The following is a 21,139-nucleotide window of genomic DNA, read 5'->3' as shown; positions in this document are numbered from 1 at the left end:
AAGCCACACAAATACTGACAGAGAAACTAAACCTTGGCTACATTTTGGGGCTTTGCATTTCAATCTGACCATAATTGAAAGAGGTGCTATAAAAATGTAATTATGCATACTAGATGGTGGAAGCTGCATCTAAAAACCATGACATTTGATATGTAAAGTCATTAAATTAATGGATATAGTCATCAAAATTGCACAATACAGGTTACAGAAGCTTAAAAAATCTAAACTAAACGCTTAGATCTACCTCAGCGCTAACGTATAAACCATAAAGTTAGGAAATCATCAGATTTCATACACACCTTTCAGACCATTTACAAGCAAACCGCAGCTAAAACCACATGAACTTGTGTGCTGCTGCTGTCTGCTTGGCACTGATTGAATACACATGTGGGACAAAGTCTAGACAACAACAGTATACTAACTATCCTATCACACATCAGCAACTGCACATCTGTTAGCCATTATGAGACTGGAACTTGTTACTCTGCAGCGCAATTTATTTTCAATTTCTCGGCCTATGAACTAGGCTATTTTTACTCCAGCATGAGAACTTTCAGAATAAAAGTCACTTTAAAAACATTGCTTTTTGTTTTGATATAGGTTTTGTTGTTCTGTCTGGTTCAATCCAATCAGACCTTTACCTTGTAGGCAACAGAGACCAAATGTGAGTTAGCATAGTGTTTCAGAGACAGATGAGTCAAAGTCAGTTTTCCTCCAGACAAACAGTTTACTTTTACAACCCACAAAGACCACGTCTTTCCCAGGAGCATGTCCAATCCAGGTCTCCCTCTATCTCTCTCTCTTGCTGGCTCGCTTGCTCTCTTCCACCTATAGCCGCAAAAGAGCATGTAAGTGCACATACCCAGACACCACGCACACGTAACAGCATATTTTCATACCCGTCTAGGAATTCTTGTTCACGTGAATCACACTAAATGGATTACTTGTGGGGGATGATTCCCATAATCCCTCCCTTGAGACTTTAACAGCACACAAATACAGGTTTTAAGGTGAATAAATTAAAGGCTGTGAATGTCTTAAACATAAACCATCTGATGTAGCACTGAGTCAGAGAGCTGTTTGTTACAGAGTGAGTGAAAATGTCAGTATTAAGTACTTCTTGTGTATCAGCATGCTACATCATTGTACATGTACGCTTTAGTTGGATTTATGTGTACTTTCTTCTAATTGTATCTCCATTTTCATTTAAAAAAGGATATATATTTTCACATTTTACATATTACAGAAATGTAGATAAATACACTCAAATTTTATGAGCTCATATGGCAAGATTAGATAACTTTGCAGTTTGACAACTTCTTCAAGAAATGTAACTTCTACAGAACAAAACTTTCTAGTAACACTGTGAGGTAACTCTACAAGTGGGACTAAATCATATTTTTAACCTATTATAAAGGTTGTTAATGTCATGTGAAGAGTAAGCATTTGTTTCTAGCCCATTGGTCAGGCCAAAGGAAGTGGTCCAAGTAAAGTAAAAGTAAACTGCTTTGCCTGTCAAATTAATAATTAACCAATGGATGTTATTTTGTTACACAGAAACAAGGTGGCACAGACATGTAACCCTTACAAGTTTTACCCTTTTATTGGTCTTATAAATCGATCATAGGCAATATAATTTGCCGTTCTTGATTTTTTTTAAAAATGGGCTTTGACTCGACCACTCCAGAACATTCACCTTGTTTTCTTTAAAAAAAATTTGTGTAGATTTCGCTTGCTGGTCATTGTCATTGTCTTGCTGGAAAAAAAACTCTTCTTTCAGGCTGTAGTTTTCTTTTAGAATGAATAATATTGTCCTCAATGATAATCCTATATATTTTTCCACATTCATTTTACCCTCTACCTTTACAAGCCTTCCAGGGCCGGCTGCCGAGAAGCATCCCCACAGCATGATTCTGCCACCACCATGCTTCACAGTGGGGATCCTGTGTTCATATTGATGTGCAGTGCTTGGTGCCTGACAGACATAGCGTCTTGTCTGATGGCAAAAAAGACCCATTTTAGTCTCATTAGACATAAGAACTTTCTTCCACTTGACCCTGGAGTGCCCCACAAACTCTAGTCAAGATTTGATGTGGGTTTTCTTCAACAGTGGCTTTTTCTTTGCCACTCTTCCATGAAGCTTTGAATGGTAAAGAACAGGGGCAGCAGAGGCTCTCCCATCTCATTTGCTGTAGTTTGTAACTCCCTCAGAGTAGTCACAAGTGTCTTGGTGGCCCTTAGTAGTCAGTTTGTGAAGATGGCCTGATCTAGACAGATCTACAAATGTGCATTTTTTTCCTGATGATGGACCCAGCTGACCTTCGGGGGATGTTCAGTGCCTTGGAAAAACTTCTTCTTTTTACTTTATATTGACCATGAATGAGTAATCAGTAAAAGGGTAAAACATCTAAGGGGGTGAATACTGAAGCTGCTGCAGGTCTGGTTTTGGATACTGAAAGGTCTTTAGATAAGTAGCATTGATAAAATGTAAGATTTCAAACATCTGGGAAACGCCCCACTAATTACAGACTCCTCATCCCTGACGTATGTGTCAAGCAGCTGATAAAGAAACAACTAGGCCTTCTTCCTTTGACTTTTCAATTACAAGGCCCAAAACCAACATTCAGACACATGGAGATGATGAATGAAGAAAGGAGGGGATATTTTATGACACTGGGCAGGGCTCAAGAAATAAATAACAGCCTACATTTGCTCAGAAGTGCAATGGATTTATCCTGTCGTTGGTGTTGACGTTGGTGTTATTGTATTTTTGTGTGGGGGACCTAGACATTTTTGCTTTTGCCAATGGCACACCCTTTGACCAACTTTCATAAAAAGGATGTCTCAATCCTGCTGACATACAGACAAACGTATTGCTGACATCGTGTCAAAACCTCATATCTCCATGAGCACCACTTTGCAGGGATTTAAAAGAAACAAAAAAACAAAACGCTGCATTTTCCATAGGGTTCAACGCTGAATGGTCATAGTCAGCATCTTTTCATACTTTTTATCGGGTTAGAATTTGTAAAAAACACTGACAGATGTAAAGTGTGACCAATAGCACTGATTTATGAAAAAAAATCGTGAAAATGGAGATATAAGGTTTTTGCCCGATGCCAGCAATATAGCCCTGAAAAACAGATGTTAACTTCCTGGTAGTTATTTAAGTTTGAAGTCTCTCCAGAAAGGAAAGTTGATGAATAAAAAATTAGACTCACATATCTGAAACAACAAGACCACTTTGAGGTTTTGAGCTTAATGTTGTTAACATGCAAACCGACATGCCTGTACTGAATTCCATGGCAATCTTTTCAATAGTTGTCAGCCGATTTTGTGAAAACCAAAAATGTAAGCCTCATGGTGTCCTTTGGGGGAAAGTTAGAGGTTCACCATAGTCACCATGTAAGATTCATCCTCTGGGGACCATAAATGATTTCAAGCCAATGGAACCAACTGTGGTTGAGAAATTTCCTTCTAGATCCCTGTGGTGGATCAAACAAACAGCATTACCGTCTTTAGATGCAGTAGATGGATATAAAACTATCTCTGTGCTGTGTGTTTATCGGAAACTTTGTGTTGAACAGACTGAAGGAGGTATTTATGATTCTGCAGAACTTCCTGATTTATGATGAGTCTATTACAGTGTGTTTGTTTTATGGTAACAAGGCTTGTTGCTGCCCTAGAGGGTGTCTAGATTTACAGTAGATAGTAATAAAAATATTTGTAATGGAGTTTTTTTGTGTGGGAATAATAATGGATGCTTTAATCTGTTTCACTTGTAATTCACCAGAGCCACAGGTTTAATAGTGGTCATCTTTGGTCAGGATTTTTTATAGCGTCACCCTGTTGTAACTTATTTGTGTTTGTGTTTTCTGGATTTTAGGTCCTGCTGCTGTGCTTACTGGTTGTTGTCCTGGCTGTGGTGTTTTCTCGGAGGAAGAGCAGTGATGTGAAAGGTAGTTTTACCGTAACGTTTCCACACTCTCTTATTATTCAACATTACCATGGTCAGTAGAGAAAGTCACCTCAAGTCACCTTTATTTAATTTCTTGTACTCACCAAAGTGTTTTCAAACCACACCTAAAAGTAAAATATTGAGAGTACCCACTTATGCAATGATACACAGATATGAGATAAACCCAAAAATAGATTAATTATAAAATAACTTCTAGACATTATGAAATCAGGAAGAGTCAAGTTCAGCTTAAATTGAGGGCCACCTAGAAGAAGACTTCTTTTTACACAGCTGCTTGAAAATGTCAAGTGACTGCGGAAGGAGCTTTTCAGACTGTAATTTAAAGCACCTTGGAGCTGTGGTTCTTGACCACTGGTTTCACAGCAGAGTAATGTTTTGATGAGAGGCTACACATCTTGTTTGTATCTCTTGTAATCTCAGTAATCTGCCTAGAAAAGTTGCAGTATGCCATTAAAAGTAAGACTGAAAGCTGTCAAACCTAGATAGCACATCAGGCACACTCTACTTGACGGGTCTGTCACGTCGAAGCAATTGAAAATACCCTGCAATTAATTTATGTTCAATTTGTCTGGTACTTTTATAAATTTGTCCTCAATGAAAGAACAAAGATACAGTAGGGTAAATAAGGATGACTGTGATTTTCTGAAAACGTATTCTAATAGTTTAAAACAGATGTCTGATGTAAATGATGTCAGTAAGCGTTAGCTGTCCTTCCTCAGTTGAAAGCTATTTTGCTTCTACTGACTGACCTCTTGCCCAAATTGGTGATCATTTCCCTAGACAAGGGTCTTAAATGTCCTCTAAATGTCACCAAAAATGCCTTCACTACACTGCGGCACAATGTGACATCCAACAACATTAATTAGTGAAAACCACTAGCCTCAAACATGGGAAATATTCTGAATATTTCTAACATATTTTTAGAGATTTCTAGCAGTCCTCATACACCCTACTGTATCCCTTTTTATCATTCCACTGCAGCCAAGATTATGAAAGAATTACACCAATTATATGTAAATTAAACAAAGTCAAATCATAGGATATTTCCATTTCTTTTAGATGGTAAAGAACCCAGTGAGTAGAAAGATCATCTAATCTAGCAAGAATAGCCAGTTTTACACAACTTGAAGCAACTAAAACCCCCCCTCCCAATTCATCATGTTCATCATGCATAGGTTCCCAACCTGGAGTCCTTTACCCCCTTGGGGTGGGCAAAGATCTCAAGGCTTTGTCTACTCTGAGTTAGTCAGAATAAGATTTGCACATACTAAGAAAAAGTTATGAAGGCCCATTTTCTTCGAGTTTTATCAATCAAACTGTCAAAATCATTTAGTTTTTTGACAGCTACGTGCCACTAAGGATGGGAATTGAAATTCATTACCATGCCGGTACCGGTACCACCACATCCAATACCTACTGTACCGGAATACAAGACCAATCCCAATGCTTCATTTTGGTATCCAACTCTCCCGACACAACCATCTGCTACTCCAAATGAAAAGCATGAAAATAAGTTATGGAGTTTGTACCATTTATGTGCGCTGGCGTAATTTTGTCCCTGACACAGTGCCTGTGTACGAGTTTTGCTTGAGCCTCTTGCATAAAAAACTGACACCCGCTCCCTTTTTCTTTCTCTCAGTCTGATGTGATACTGAGACAGCTTTAATTCACTCATCAACTTTTAATTTTCAATGCACTTCTCTGCTCTTAAAAGTATCAATTCAGGCACCATTTTAAAAGTATTAATTGTTGGAAGAAACCCAAATGATACCTATGTGTCAATTTTTTTGTGTGGGTCTTCCGTGGGCTCAGCTTTTCTTATATACAAGCGAGGGTATCCAAGGAAAAAAGGTTGGGAACCACTGATGTATTTCATGTACTGTTTAAAACATGTTGGGATACATATTAATGCAAAAAAGGTTGCACTTTTTTCATTTTATTTATTATTTGGTTATAATCATGCATGTAAAGAAGCTTTCAAGACAGTAAGTGACCAGGACAGGTTGAGAGCTTGAAAAATAGGTCAGGGTTTGTAGGTTCATACTTCACAACTATCAGTGTTATCAGAGGACCACTGTAGTGAGCAGAATTGAAAACTCCTGGTGAATATAGAAATACAAGAAAAGCTAGACAGTAACACAGAACCTACATGTTTTGGACATTGCTGAATGCAACAAAATCACACAGGAAGATGGTTTTTGCCTCAGGGAGAGCCCCAAAACGAACAGCATTTTATCTTCCAGTGCAACTTTTATCCAGTGATATATATTAAAGGAGGGGGGTCCTTTAATGTGGTGTAACATATATTTGAGTGAAAAACATAATATGGCATTTTGCAACAATTTCAGAGCATCTTTAAAACAGAAGAAATCTTTGTGGAAAAACACTCTGAAAGTTGTAATAGAGTGAAGAAACACCAAGCCATTCTGCTACAAACTTGTAGTTTGGGCAACCAGGAAGTCCAGCTATTGCGACAACAGTGAACACTGTAAATCCCCTCTGTGAAACTCTAAACTGGCAGAATTTAGAACAACAGCGAGGAAAGGTCAAGTTACCAACCTGTCAGTGAAAGAGAGACACAGAGGTGAATGTAACCTACTGATACTGCACAGATTTCTCCACAGGATACATTTCTGTCAGGGTGGTGTGATCCAACATCTTTTTTAAGCCCACTGTTGCAAAACAGCATAAACACACATTTAAACGAGACAGGAATGTTCACCGGGGGCTGGCATGTTTTCTGCCGCTATAGCTTCCCCTCTGGTTAGCCGTGGGCAGCTGCGTCAGTGAGCTCTTTGTTGCAAACCAACGTGCCAAAACAGTCTTCTTATATTTCAGGGGCAGCGGTGGTGACTGTGGGCGAATGTCCCCAGCCTGGGTGGGGTGCTCTCTTTCTCTCTTCTGTGGCATTTCCCTTAACTTCCTAACCAACTAACATGAAGGCCATATGGGAATGATAAATTTTGACTTTTCAGATCCATGCAGTTTTGCTGTAACTTCTAAATCTTTCATCCACGCTGCTTTTTTGGTCAGCCCTTTGGAAACAGATGAAAAGAAACAAAAATAACCCAGGACTCTATTTCTTTCTAGAAGCACACAGATTGAAGCATAAAGTGCAGCTGAGGGCGGGCTTTCCCTGCGATTACAGACCACAGCAGCTTGTCTCCTGAGATGGAGCATCCCCATGTTTGGTCCAAACCGCACAGCTGGCCTCGAGAGGCAGTAAGGGGGGCTTTCTCACCGACACGCTAAGACTCCCTCTGTCATGTGTCCAGTCAGCAGAAGATCTGCCAGATGGGTTCGAAAATCCATTTCTGTAGTTTTCTGTATTTTACTGACCTAAGCCCCCATTAAGTAAGAATTAAGTCTTAGATACTGACATGCCTTGTTTGAAGCTCATGAACAAGATACATTTGAGGTGGACACTATCTGTATGATCAGAACTATTCAAGTAGAAGTGTTTTTCCTCTCTGTTTTGTTTCCATGAGAACTCACATCCTGTCCAGCACAAGATTTGGCATCAAAATGTGATAGTTCAGTATATTTGTTTCGCTTCTTGTGCCGTTATCCAAGTGTGTCTCCACACACCATTCTCATGTCACTAGCCAGAAAGACGAGGAAAGCCTCAGTTTGCTTTTGCCATTATTCATTTTGAGAATGTGTGGATGGCATAATGGCATTTCTGCACTTTTACTTCCTGTTGTATTTTAGTTGAGTAACTGAATAATTCCTGAAATCCTCTTTCACATTTGCCCATGAGTAATTATGTGCCAAAGCTTAAGGAACATTGGTATATTGTGTTTGAGATTTTTCATTTCTTTGATCCTCTCCTTTTTTATTCTTGAAAGAAGCAAAGGTTATGTTGTGATAGTGTGAATCAAAGTCTGATGACTCTCGTGGGTATTTTTGTTCTTAAGTTGCCAAAAGCCTGATGAATCAGATTCAATAAGTGGAGGAGTATTTTTCTGTGCTGAAAGACAAAAACTGCTAACTTAATTCATTTAGCGTTAACCTTACTCATACAGATTGTCTTTAATAAAAGCTATTATTATTCCAAAAATATATTTTCTGTTAAAACAACCTTTTCGGCTTGTGTAACTTTGGATTTGAAAGTTCTCTTTAGCTAAATTCTTCCTTCCCTCTCATACTGTGACAAAATAAGAAGACTCAAGAGTTCCATTCCACATGCTGGAATCTCAAACTGCAGTAGCAGCTGGCGTGCCAAGTGTTAAAAAAGCAGAACACTGACTAATTGCCGCCCCAGCTTGACCCTCTCACACACAGCAAGGGTAACATCAGTACACTTAAATAACAAGTCTATATTAGGAGCTCTGTCTAACTTATGTTTTTCTTAAGATACGGGTAGTTTTCTGCCATAGAACTTGTCCTTATAATTAGGGATGCACGATATTATCGGCATGATATCTGGATCAGCAGAATATTTCAGCCGATATCTATAGCTGATATTTTTGCCTTAAAAATCTGCCTATATCAGCTACGACTGACCTAATTCAACAGAGGTCCAGCCAATTGGTTCTAGTAGTCTTACAATTAGTGAAATGAGAATCACCTGAGTGCAGTGAATGTATCTCAAGTGATTGTATTATAAAGACACCTGTGTCTGGAAGCTCCAGTCACTGGTGGATCAGTATTCCTGGCTACCATTACACCATGAAGAAAAAAGAACTCTCCAAGATACTCAGAGTCTTAATAAAAAAAGTCCTCGACCACTATGTATGTCCTACTGTGCTCCTCCTATTATGGCTATGATGCCTGTTCACCCTTATCTCCACCAAACTGACAGCTACAAATAAGTAGTCAGCGGCTAGTGTTGGCTTTATTGTCCAAATAATGCCAGAGTATGGCAAATGTGTTGTGGGCTTTATCTGAAAGCTGTTCCTGTGAGTATTTCTTTGTTTCATTGGTCAGCAGGCATTTTTTGCAATGAGATACTGGGAATGCTGTCATTTCATTGACACTAAAAACAAGGCTTTGCCTTGTTACGCTGATAATTGTCTCTTTATTTCCTACAGAAGGGGAGGTCTGGCTGCTGCAGGCTGATCAGGGAGTTCAACAGCAACAGTGTCCACCGAGGTATTAAAACTCTTTCTTTCTGCTAAATGTTAGAAATGACAAGGTATGCTGAAATATCATGTGTCTGCAGTGAACGTGGTGCTTTTTAGCATTGTGGTGCACAGTCACACTGAGTGGGTTTCATTGTTCTCAGTTGGCAGTATGTAACCATGACCATAGAGAGATATGGAAAGATTTCTCAGTCACTGCAGTTCAATCCATTCACCTTAATTTTCTGTAGGAAAGTATAAATAATCCAAACACATGACTCTGTTTTTTAAATTCATATCACTGTTTGAGTGGAAATGTATGTTTCCATAGAAACCAAGGTAATGACTCTGAGTAATCAGGCTTGTGTGAGTGAGTCGAGCCTGCATGAATGATGTGGTCGCATGTGTGTATGTTTCTGCTTTGGTAAGGGAGTAACCCCAGACACATTAGACTATGGAAGAAACCTGTGGCTCCAACTAAAGTTTGTTTAAAAATCCCTTTAACACCAAGAAATGTTCTTTTAATCAAACTCAGTCATTCTCTTTAGTTTGTTGGTTGGCAAACCAAACTTTTATATAAAGTTGGGTTTATTCTTCAGACACATAAGAATGAACTCCTTGGTCAAATCCTGATTGCAAAGGTTTTTTTAATGTCTAAACCCATTTTTGCAAGGGGTATCACACACGTTTTTCATGAATAAAAGTTTTTTTAAAGGAACCCTGTATGATCAAACAAATTCATCTTATCAGATAGATATTTGTATCTCTCATATGTGTGTTGAACAAAAGAAAAACTCAATAGATATCAGCATTCTGAGTAAAGAGGCCATGTTTTGGTCCGCACTGGTAGTGTGATGTCATTTGGCCAGAGCACTCCTCAGGGTACTATGTCTTAACCGGCTGTTTCAGACTGGCAGTCCGGTATAAGAGCTGCACTGTGCACTGACCCTCTCAACCTCTCAACCTTATGCATGTTTGTCTGGCTTTGTATATCCACCCTTTCATTGGCTGATGGCCAGTCTCCCCACCTATGACAGTTGGAATCATCTTGCTTTCTCATTATGATGAGATAATATTAGAAAACAGAATAAAGAGTTGCTACTATGAAAGCCCAGATCATAACACGCATGCTGCCATAAGGTAATGATAAGTCTGTGCTTGTGTTTGTCTTTTGCTTTTGCAGTTTGTGGGATTATATAGAAAATAAATTGAGCTCTCAAGCCAGAACAAATCCTGAGCAAGCCAACCAGAAATTTCTCATTGCCACTGAAAATTGAGTAAATAGGTTACTAATCCCAGGTATTAGGCAATATCCTGTACCTCCTACAGATAATGAAATTGTTGTAGTGTACAGAGTAAAATGGGAGGGGGACACGTCTCATACCAGGGAACAGAGAAATCTGCTGAGGCTAACAGAACTCTCACGGTCTTTGATTTACTGCCAGTAGGGTCCCATTTCTCTTCCTGTTCTCCTCTTCTGTGTTTGTGTGGTCTGTGTTACGACTTTACTTCTTCTCTCGCCTGCTTGGTCAAAGAGCTGCTTTGTATGCTCTCTTCACAAGACTACTGTACACCACTACTGCTGCATTACTGGTGCCAAAGTTATCCATGTCTCCTGCTGTGGAATTGTTCCTTTTCCCTTTCATAAACCCACCTCAGTGTAAGCTCACAGCATCATTTTTCCTGTCTGTCCCCCTCCACCCAGTTTTTCCAGACCTCCTCTCATCCTGGTGTCCCTGGACGGCTTCAGGGCGGAGTACCTCAAAGATCACAGCAGCCATCTCCCTGTCATCAACAAATTACGTAAGTCACCAAAAGATTGAAACAACAGTTTGTCATGGTTTGGTGGGCATCTTGGTATGACTGAACTTTTCTTTATTTACAGGACGTATCGGAACAACAACACCATATATGAGGCCTGTCTATCCCACAAAGACCTTTCCCAACCACTACAGCATCGTCACTGTAAGTGACATTTAAGGAGCAATTTGTTTGTCTGACGTGGTTTTTTTCCAGCTGTTGAAGATGAACTAACTTTATTACCTCCGCCAAGGAGGTTATGTGATCGGTAGGGTTTGTTTGTTTGTTAGCAACATAACTCAAAAGTTATGGATGGATTTTGATGAAATTTTCAGGAAATGTCAGAAATGGCATAAGAAAGAACTGATTAGATTTTGGGAGTGATCCGGATCACCTTCTGGATCCAGGACTTTTTTTTTAAAGGATTCTTCAGTACTGGGAGATAGAACTAATGGCGGAGGTCTGTGCCTTCTGAGTGCTTTTCTAGTTTACAAATACAACCATTAACAAATACTTTTATTACAAGGAAATCTCTTGCATTTGTAGTACTCATTAGGGAAATCTATTGTTAGCAAAATATGGTTACAGTAAAGTGACTTTTCCTTTTAAATTTCACTCAGATTTATCATATTTATGTATTTAGGTACAATAATTTTAAGTAATTTGCTTAAAATGTTGGGAGAATTTGCAAGAACATTTTCAGGAATTCACATGAAAATTTAGGGAATGTGTTATAACTTGGGGGGAATTTGGGAAATTTGTATGTTTGGGGGGAATCTGTTTGGACATTTTCAGGCATTCTCATGGAAATTTGGGAGATGTATTTGTAAATTTTTGGGAACTTGATGGGAATTTGAAATCTTCAAGTACAGTCATGAAAATTTTAGGGAAATTGTTTGGATGTTGAGGGGAAGTTTTTACCATTTTCATTAACCCAACACTGTTTTACCTCTGCTTGGTTTTTAAGACACTGTGCTAATATGTATGATCTTATCCCCCCAAAAAATATTTAATGAATTTTTTATTGTGGCATGTTTGTAATTGTGTCCCGTTGTTTTTAGTAAGCATGCCAAAAAGTTTTGAAAACATCTGTTAAACTATAAAAAAGTCCATTGTATTTCATGAGATAATTATGTGTTTTATTCAAACTTATGATCAATTTCTGTTGAACAGAAGGCATGATATTTTCCCTTCCCTAAAGTATTAAGAATTAGAATTATGAAATCACATAAACCTTAAATACGCAAACAAAAACCCTCAATGCTCTACTTACACACTATACTTGAGTATATATTTACCTAGTTTCCATCACTGCTGTTAGTGTACCACAGTTCAACAGTGCATGTTGGGTTTTCCCCTACAATTGTGGAGCCTCCTCACAGTAGATTAGAGGTTTCTGGTGAGGCCTAATGGCTAACAGGGGCTCATAAAAAAAGAACAGCAGCAGAGCTAAGGGGCTCACAGAAGTGGATTTCACCTCTCGTGGTTGAAACCAGATCCTGAAATCAACCAGACTGCTGTGGTTACCAGTGACGTTTAGTTAGAAACTGGGAGGAGGTAACTGATGTTTTTTTCTTAATCTCTGGATCCTGCAGGGTCTTTATCCTGAGTCTCATGGGATTGTGGACAACAAGATGTACGATGTGACGCACAATGCTTTCTTCAGCTTGAAAACTGATGAGAAATTCAGTCCAAAATGGTACCAAGGAGAGCCAGTAAGTGAATCTGAGCAGGCTGCTTTCATCCACTCCTGAACAGTGCTTTTATAAGATTTCCGTCACGCTGAGAGTCAGCAGTGGGAGGTATTGTTCTATAAAGTGTGAAAGCTGACACGCCTTTGTTTTGAGGAAAAACCTGGCATGACTCAAAAGCAAGCACTTGTGTCAAGAGTACAAAATATGAATCATTGTGGATGGTGGTGTAATTTGCTGTCTGTGAACGGCACAAGACACTTTTTTTTTTCTTCACAGCCCAGAGTTTTATTACAGGGAATCAACCTTCCCCGTAGTGAGCTTCTAAATATAATTATGGATTCTGCACGTGCCAAAGACAGACAGCCTATGCTGTGCTTGTTAAGATGCTTTGTGGTTCCAATTTAATGGAATACCCCTTAAATCTCATTCCTTCAGTGTGTGACAGGCTTCTTATCTGTCATGATATATATCCTTCCAGGAGGGAGAAATAAATGATGAATTCTTGAATACCTTCTTTCATAATGAACCAATTCCACTAAGTGTTTTATTAGAGGTGGTCTGTGAGCCTCCTGCATAAAAAACATCTTTATTTGCTGATCTGTCAAATAAGTATTGATTTAGCATAAACTAGACTTTCATTTGTTTTGCCTGGACTGTGAAGGATTAGCTACGCTTTTATTCTAATGGACTAAACAAATGTAATGTAAAGAAACGAATCAGCTGTACTGTGCTGTTAAATCTATCTGAAATAGTCAGGGATTTACTCTCCCGGGGACTTATTTCTTGTCCTTTCCTTTCCACTCTTTTTCTAATTTTGTTCCTTACATTTCAGTCCAATTTTTCAATTCTCTTCTTGTCTTCATTTTTCATCTCTTCTCCTTCGCGGTATTTCCACTTTTGGTCTCCTCCAGTCCTTTCCTTTTCTTTGCTTACATCTTACCTTATTTCCTTTCCTTTCATTTAACTGTACCTTATGTCTTTTTTGTTGTCCTCTGCTCTTTAACCTTTCACTTACAGTGCTTTAAAAAGTGTGTAAAAAAGTATTCAGCAGTTAGGATGTTTTACCCTTTGGTTGATTATAAGGCAATCATGGTCAATATAATTTGGCTTTTTTGACAAAAAAAAAAACTCTCTAAAGTCAAAGTGAAAACAGATTTCTACAAAGTAATGTGAAATTAATGAAAATATGTAATGGAAAATAAGTGATTGCATAAATATGCAGCTCAAGCTCTGTCAGATTGGACAGGTTGGATTGGACATGATCAGCCCTTTTCAAGTCCAGCCACAAATTTTCTGTTGGACTGGGGTCTGAGCTTTGACTTGGCCACTCCAGAACATCCACCTTGTTGTCTTTAAACCATTTTTTTGTAGTTGTCACCGTACGCTTCGGGTCATTGTCTTGCTGGAAAAACTCTTCTCCCAAACCATACTTCTCTTTATAAGCCTTCCAGGGCTGGCTGCAGAGAACTCTTCCCACAGCATGATGCTGCCACTGCCATGCTTCACAGTGGGATGATGTGTTTGTGGTAATGTGCAGTGTTTTCTGTCCACCAAACATAGTGTGTTGTCTAATGGCCAAAAAGCACCATACTGGCCATCGATCCATACATCTTCATCCACCTATCCAGAGCCTGGTCACAGGGGTAGCAGGCTAAGCAAGTCCACCCAGAAACACTTTCCAGCTCCTGCTGGGGGATCCCGAGGGGTTCACAGACCAGACAGGATACATAATCCTTCCAGCGCATTCTGGGTCTTCCCTGAGGTCTCCCGGAATACCACCAAGGGGAGGCGACCAGGAGGCATCCTGATCAGATGCCCAAACCACCTCAACTAGCTCCTTTCGATGCAAAGGAGCAGCGGCTCTACTCCTAGCTCCCTCCGGATGTCTGAACTCAACAGTTGTATGTAGAGTCTCTCCCATCTCAGCTGCTGAAGCTTGTAATTCCTCAGAGAAGTCATAGGGGTCTTGGTGGCCTCTCTCGCTAGTCTCGTTCTTGCACAGTCACTCAGTTTGTGAGGACAGCCTGATCTAGGCAGATTTACACATGCAACACATTCCTTCCATTTCTTGATGATGGATTGAACTGAACTCTGGGGAATGCTCAGTAATTGAAAATTTTTATGTGTCCTCACCTGACTTATACTTTGTGATAACCTATTCTTATAGTTGCTTGGTGTGTTCTTTTGTGTTCATGGTGTAATGGTAGCTATGATTACTGATTAACCAGCGTCTGGACCTTCCAGACACGTGTCTTTATACAGGAAATACGTGAGACACACTCACTGCACTCAGATGATCCCCATGTCACTAAATGTGAGACTACTGTCACCAGTTGGCTGGACATATGTTGAATTAAGTCACTCACTTTAAAGGTTGTGAATATTTTTTGCAGTCACTTATTTTACATTACATATTTTTATTCAGTTTACATTACTTTTTAAAAATCTGTTTCACGTTGACAGTAATGAGTTTTTTTGTAAAAAATAATAAATGATAAAAGTGTAATTATATTGACCATGACTGAGTTATAAAATCAATGAAAGAGTAAAACATCTAAATGGGTAAATACTTTTCATTGGCACTGCGCTTTATGCCGTCTATTTCTTTTTCCTTTTTTTGTAATCTTTTGTCATTGTTTTCACATCCTTTGTTCTCTTCATCTCTCCTCTCCTCAGGTCTGGCTCACTGCCATGCGTCATAAATTAAAGACAGGTACCTTCTTCTGGCCTGGATCAGATGTCCCCATTAATGGCACCTATCCAAATGTCTTCATGATGTATGACAAGTACGAGCAATGCCGTTATGTATCATACTTTTAAGTGGGATCATTCTTTGATCAGACAGTTCATGCTATAATAAGGGGGTATATTGAAGTGTTAATAAATTACATGACACTTCCATGTGTCACAGGACCATAGCATTTGAGAAGAGAGTGTTGAAGGTGCTGGAGTGGCTTGATTTACCTGAAGGAGAAAGGTATGAAATCTTCTTTACTACTGTCACAAAAAAAAGGGCTTCATCATCAAACCTAATAACTGCCTTTGTGGTTTTAGACCGGACTTCTATACTTTGTACCTGGACGAGCCTGACTCATCTGGACATCGTTATGGACCAAGAAGCAGCCAGGTCAGCCATTCGCTGAATATTAACTCTACATAAAACAAAGAACTGGTCATTCATTACTTAAAAGATCAAAAGACCAGACAAATCATGAGCACATCACCAGCACTACATGGCACAAAATGCATCCATGTTAGCTAAAACAGTGACAGGAGAATGCACCGATGCAAAACTGAGATCGATTAGATAGCATCACATCAATTTAACAGCTAAGTTTTGAACCAGTAACATTTAAAAAGGGCTAAAAACTACACTGTTTTAAGTTGGTATCATTGATTATATAAGCTGTAAAGCTAGCAAACTTGCATATGCATTCATATATCTTATTTTTTTTATATTAACATAAAGTAGGTTAGCTAGCTAACAGTGGTATAGACATGAATGGATCTAGTGTTAGTTGCTCTGTAAAATAAATTGATCTTGTGATTTGTTAACTGCAAGCCAGCAAAATATTTACCAGGCTCATCAGCACTTGGGCCTGGATGAAACAGCAAATGTTATCATCTTTAAAGGGGTACTTGGCGATAGTAACACTGTACGCCTCCAGAGATTTCCGAAGCTTTGCCCCTTCAAACAGGGTGTGCCCGGGAAAGCTAGGCTATAAGCGCTACAGACAGGTACAGCTGCTCAGCTTCTTAATTTAGTGAGTGATTTGCAATACAAGCTTTGATTACCGGTTAGGTGCTCTTCTGCCTTAGCGTATTTAAGCAGCTGTTTGTGTCTGCATTCTTTGTCAGATCAACCAACACCAAATTAAGCTCAGACTAGTTCTTTCAGCTCAGTTTTCCACTTCAACGGCTGGCACATTATTTTCAGAAGTTAAACATATCATGCCATTATAAAAGTATAAAGCTCATAAATGCATCCCCTCATACCCACAGTAAATGTATATCCAGTCCGGGCCATTGGGCAAAACCCCTGAAATACCTACCTACCTGTACGAACGTTGCTTTGGAAAAAAGCATCTGCTTAATGACATCCTAACATTGTAACATTTTAAACGGCACATCATCATCACCAGAGTCGAAGCTGCTCATTTTAGTGTTGTTTTAGCTTAGTTACTTGTTTCCTCAAAGGAAGTCTGTGGGCCCAAACAGTTGTTCAGATATGCTGAGGCTGAAGAGCACGTAGTTGCTAGCAGAAGCTCGCATTACAAAAAGGTGCCAAAGACAGAGGCTATCTGGGTGTAAAAAAACAAAAAAAACCTTTTTGGACCATTTTTACCTACAACTCCCCAAATTATGGGGAACGGGAACAACTGTACCTGTCTGTAGCACTGTATAGCCTAGCTCCCCTGAGCAGGTACTGTTTGAAGGAGCAGGAGCAATGCTCACTGAAATCTGTGGAGGCTAATGCCACTGCTATCGCTAAGTCAAGTGCCTCATACAGCCCAACTTCAAAAATACCAAAATAACCCTTTAAAGTGCATTGCAATATTTAGAAATGTATCTCCCTGGCAAGAAAGTTAATGTCCTAGAAAAAAACCCACAAGGTTCCTATATGAATTAAATCCCCCATCCCCTGATGACCCATTTTACCCACGTTTGTCATTTTCCTTTATGGACAGAGAGATTTTTCAGGAGAAAATCTGATAGGGCTTTGAGTTGTATGTCTATGGTAAGAAGGGTGCTGGTATCTTTGATTTTTTTTTTTTTTTAACCAAGCTGAATCATTTTTTTATATTGAGGTAGCTGTGTTTCACATTGCTGAAGAAAAGCTAAAAGAGGAAATGCAGTCTCGACTGTGTGCGTAAAGATATCCTTTGGACCCATTTCAGGAAACCACTTTTTTTGTTGTTATTTTGTTCTAATTTTTTAAAAAAGAATTCAACTGAAATAAAATGAAAAGGCCTATTTTTTTATTAATGTTTCAAGCCATGGAGTTAGGTGTTGATGTGACAGACTTTTTCTGCCACAGCGACATGTCAGGTCTGATAAATCTCAGCACCCTTGTGCCTTCAGGTGGTTCAGGCTTTGGAGAACGTGGACAAGATTTTGGGTCAGCTGATGGATGGCCTGACAAAGAGAAACCTGCAGAACTGTGTCAATGTAATGATCGTATCAGACCATGGTGAGTTAACCACACTTCTGTGATACAGATTACAGTATAATAAACTATTTCCCCTAAAATTACATACACCCACTTGTGTCTATACCCAAGAGGAATCGGGAGAAAAATTGTGAGTGTACTGGTAAAGCTCAGTGGTATTTTAGGAGGATATTTTGTGATGCCTCAGGACATGTGGGGACCATATGTTTAGACTTGTAATTAAGTATAAGGATCAATGTATGGGACAAATATAGCTCAGGGGGGTGCCCAGCTATCCTCTTCAAAGAACTCACCTTGGATTTTGAATACTTGTTAGTAATAGTTTTTATTCTGCAAAAATGTTGAAAAATAAGAAGGATTAATCTGTGGTAACATTTCAATTAAAAAAGCCATGTTAAAAGTTTTAAAGAAAATGTAGAGACCAAAATGTGCTTTGTGATTTTGTGGATTGGATTACTTTTAATATGTTCAGGCATTTCAAAATTTATTGATAATTGGGACTATTTTTTCTCTCTCTCCTTTTAACAGGCATGGAGGAGGCTTCGTGTGACAAGGCATTATTTGTGGCAAACTTCCTGGACAATACCAGTGACTTTTCTGTCATCCAAGGCCCAGCTGCTCGTATCAGACCTGCCCTCCTCCCAGACAATTACTTTTCCTGTGAGTCCCAATATCTTAAAAACATTTTGTCCCTCCAGCTCCACAGCATCACTCATTGTCACTTTGTTTACAACAAACGTAGCTGACCTTGTCCTGTTTCTCTCCTCAGTTGACTATGAGAGCCTGGTGAAGAACCTGTCGGTATGTGAAGTATTTCAAGAGCGACTTTTGTGTTTATAAGAAGAATGAAAAATTATCTGCTTGCTTGGCTACAAGTTAAACAACCCTCTCTCCTTGTGCTGCGTGTTGATTCTCCTACTCTGCGTCTGTTCTGAAGTGCAGGACCTCTGACCAGCCAATGAGGCCTTACCTGAAAGAAAACCTCCCCAAACGGATGCATTTTGCTAACAACAAACGCATCGAGCGAGGACATCTCTATATGAAAGAAGGCTGGCAGGCTGCACTGTGAGTCACAAATCAGTCTACTGAATTAAAGTTTTACCGTGTCAGGTCAAAAAACTGTGTTAAGAAGAGGAAAGATGCCAAAAAGAAAAAAAAAAAAAAAAAAGTTTCAGAGGGAATTGTGACCCAAATTTGTAAGATTTTTTTTTGGTCACTCAGATGTAAAAATCAAATCAAATCATCTTCATTTATATAGCACTTTACACACAACAAGGTTGATCCAAAGTGCTTTACAGAAAACAGCATTTAAAAGAAATAAAAGAAACAGAAGAAAATGAGCCAAATTTAAAACACAAATGAGCCAAATTTAAAACACAATTAAAAGTAACAACTGCTCATAGTAGTAATTATTATGACAAATAAGAATTATGATCAGAATATAAAACAAGTTCCAACAAGTTAGGGACAACTAAAAGCCAATGAGTAGAATAAGTTTTAAGATGGCTTTTGAAGATCTCAGTATTTGTAGAGAAGCGGATGTAGGGGGGAGAGAGTTCCAATGTTTTGGGGCACAGATAGAGAAGGCCCTGTCACCGTAGCTTTTTGACTTGGTTCGCTAGACGGACAGGAGTTGTTTGTTGGAAGATCTTAGTTCTCGGACGGTGTGGTATGGGGACAGGAGGTCAGTGATGTAGAGGGGGGCCAAGCCATTTAGTGCTTTGAAAACAAACAGAAGGATTTTGAAATTTAATCTGTAGGTGACAGGTAGCCAGTGCAGGGTGGAAAGAATGGTGGTGATGTGATCTGTCTTTTTTGACCTTGTAAGGATTCTTGCAGCTGCATTTTGTATGAGCTGGAGCCGGGATAGACAGGAGTGTGTGATGCCAAAATAAAGTGAATTACAGTAATCGTACGGGATGAGATGAGGGTGTGGATTATTTTTTCTAAGTCGGAGGAGCAGAGAATTGGTCTGAGTTTGGAGATGATACAGAGTTGCATGAAACTAACTTTGACTACATGATTGATTTGTTTGTTGAATTTTAAACCTGAATTGAATATGACACTGAGATTTTTTGCATGTGGTTTGACAGAGAGGGATAGAGGACTGAGATGAGATGAGATACTGTCAGTGAGATGCTGTGGACCAAATATGAGTGTCTCTGTTTTTTTCTCGTTTAGTTGAAGGAAGTTAGTTGCCATCCAGGTTTTTACATTGTGAAGACAGTTATTAAGGTCGTGTAATTTGTTGTGGTCGTTGGGTTCAAGAGGAAGGTAGATCTGGGTATCATCTGCATAAAGGTGAAAAGAAAGATTGTGTTTTTGAATAATCTGACCTAACGGGTGCATGTAGATGGAAAAGCGAATTGGGCCGAGTATGGAACCTTGGGGGACACCACAGGGTAAGGGAGCAGATGAGGAGGAGGAGTTATTTATTGAAACGCTAAAGGATCTGTTTGATAGATATGATGAAAACCAGTTTAAAGCTGAACCAGAGACCCCTACCCATTGGTGTAACCTGTTTAAGAGAGTGGGATGGTCAGCTGTGTCAAAAGCTGCCGTTAGATCAAGGAGCAGAAGGATGGAGCAGTTGCCTGAGTCTAGGGCTAGAAGGAGGTCACTTGTTATTTTCAAAAAAGTGGATTCTGTACTATGGAGAGCTCTGAAACCGGACTGGAATTTTTCAAAGATACAGTTTTGGTTGAGATGGGACAGCAATTGATTTTGGACTGCTTTTTCAAGGGTTTTGGAGAGAAAGGAGAGTTTGGATATGGGTCTGTAATTACTGAGTACTGAAGGGTCAAGGTTCTGTGTTTTTTAAAAGTGGGTGGACAACTGCATGTTTGAAGGACAGGGGAACCTGGCCGGTTTCTAATGAGCTGTTGATAATGGAGAGAATGCTGGGGGCAAGACAGTCTGTGACTTCTTTCAAAAGTTTTGTAGGGATGATGTCAAATGAACAGGTTGAGGACTTCATAGAGGAGATTATTTGATTAAGTTGTTGTAATGTTATAGAATTGAACTGATTGAGAACTGTAGTATTTTCTGGAGAGATGGATAGGTTTATGCAGAGGGACAAATACTGGATCTTATGCTAAGAACTTTATCCCTGAAAAATTTCAGAAAGTCCTCACATTTGGAAGCGGATGCATCAACAGCGGGTGTTTGAGTGGATGTTGTGATGGAGTTTAGGACACTAAAAAGCACTCTTGGATTATGACAGTTTTCATTGATAAGATTTGAAAAATACTTTGTTCTTGCATGTTTGACAGTAAGCTGGTATTCACTCAAGAGATCCTTTAGGATTTGAAAAGATATTTGAGATTTATCATGTTTCCATCTCCGTTCCGCCCTTCTGCAAGCTCTCCTTGTTTCTATAACATTACTGTTTTTTAGCCATGGTGAGGTTTGAGGTTTCTGTTTTCTTGTTTTA

At 39.2% G+C, this 21,139-nt stretch overlaps 1 protein-coding gene and 1 long non-coding RNA gene across 4 annotated transcripts in view; one reads left to right on the top strand and one right to left on the bottom strand.

Moving 5' to 3' along the window:
- The window catches only part of enpp1 (ectonucleotide pyrophosphatase/phosphodiesterase 1), a 50,258-nt gene that overhangs the window by 4,306 nt on the left and 24,813 nt on the right, over window positions 1-21,139 (top strand). For all 3 annotated transcript variants that reach the window (XR_005992844.1, XM_041805245.1, XM_041805244.1), the window contains exons 2-13: window positions 3,887-3,959; window positions 9,013-9,073; window positions 10,748-10,845; window positions 10,928-11,007; window positions 12,438-12,557; window positions 15,213-15,322; window positions 15,448-15,513; window positions 15,591-15,663; window positions 17,619-17,727; window positions 18,235-18,366; window positions 18,476-18,507; window positions 18,644-18,771. Coding sequence is in view for 2 of the 3 variants with exons in the window: in XM_041805245.1 (XP_041661179.1) it covers window positions 3,887-3,959; window positions 9,013-9,073; window positions 10,748-10,845; window positions 10,928-11,007; window positions 12,438-12,557; window positions 15,213-15,322; window positions 15,448-15,513; window positions 15,591-15,663; window positions 17,619-17,727; window positions 18,235-18,366; window positions 18,476-18,507; window positions 18,644-18,771 (1,082 nt within the window). In the remaining variant the exon portion in view is untranslated. The remainder of the gene's footprint in view (window positions 1-3,886; window positions 3,960-9,012; window positions 9,074-10,747; window positions 10,846-10,927; window positions 11,008-12,437; window positions 12,558-15,212; window positions 15,323-15,447; window positions 15,514-15,590; window positions 15,664-17,618; window positions 17,728-18,234; window positions 18,367-18,475; window positions 18,508-18,643; window positions 18,772-21,139) is intronic.
- LOC121521331 overlaps window positions 733-21,139 on the bottom strand; it is a 54,210-nt gene continuing 33,803 nt past the window's right edge. The window contains exons 3-4 of the long non-coding RNA XR_005992845.1: window positions 10,697-10,827; window positions 733-828 (exon numbers count right to left, since the gene is read on the bottom strand). This is a non-coding gene — a long non-coding RNA (uncharacterized LOC121521331). The remainder of the gene's footprint in view (window positions 829-10,696; window positions 10,828-21,139) is intronic.

Source organism: Cheilinus undulatus, linkage group 14 (genome assembly GCF_018320785.1).
Source record: "Cheilinus undulatus linkage group 14, ASM1832078v1, whole genome shotgun sequence".
NCBI classification, from domain to species: domain Eukaryota; kingdom Metazoa; phylum Chordata; class Actinopteri; order Labriformes; family Labridae; genus Cheilinus; species Cheilinus undulatus.
This window is presented reverse-complemented; position numbering and strand designations above follow the sequence as displayed.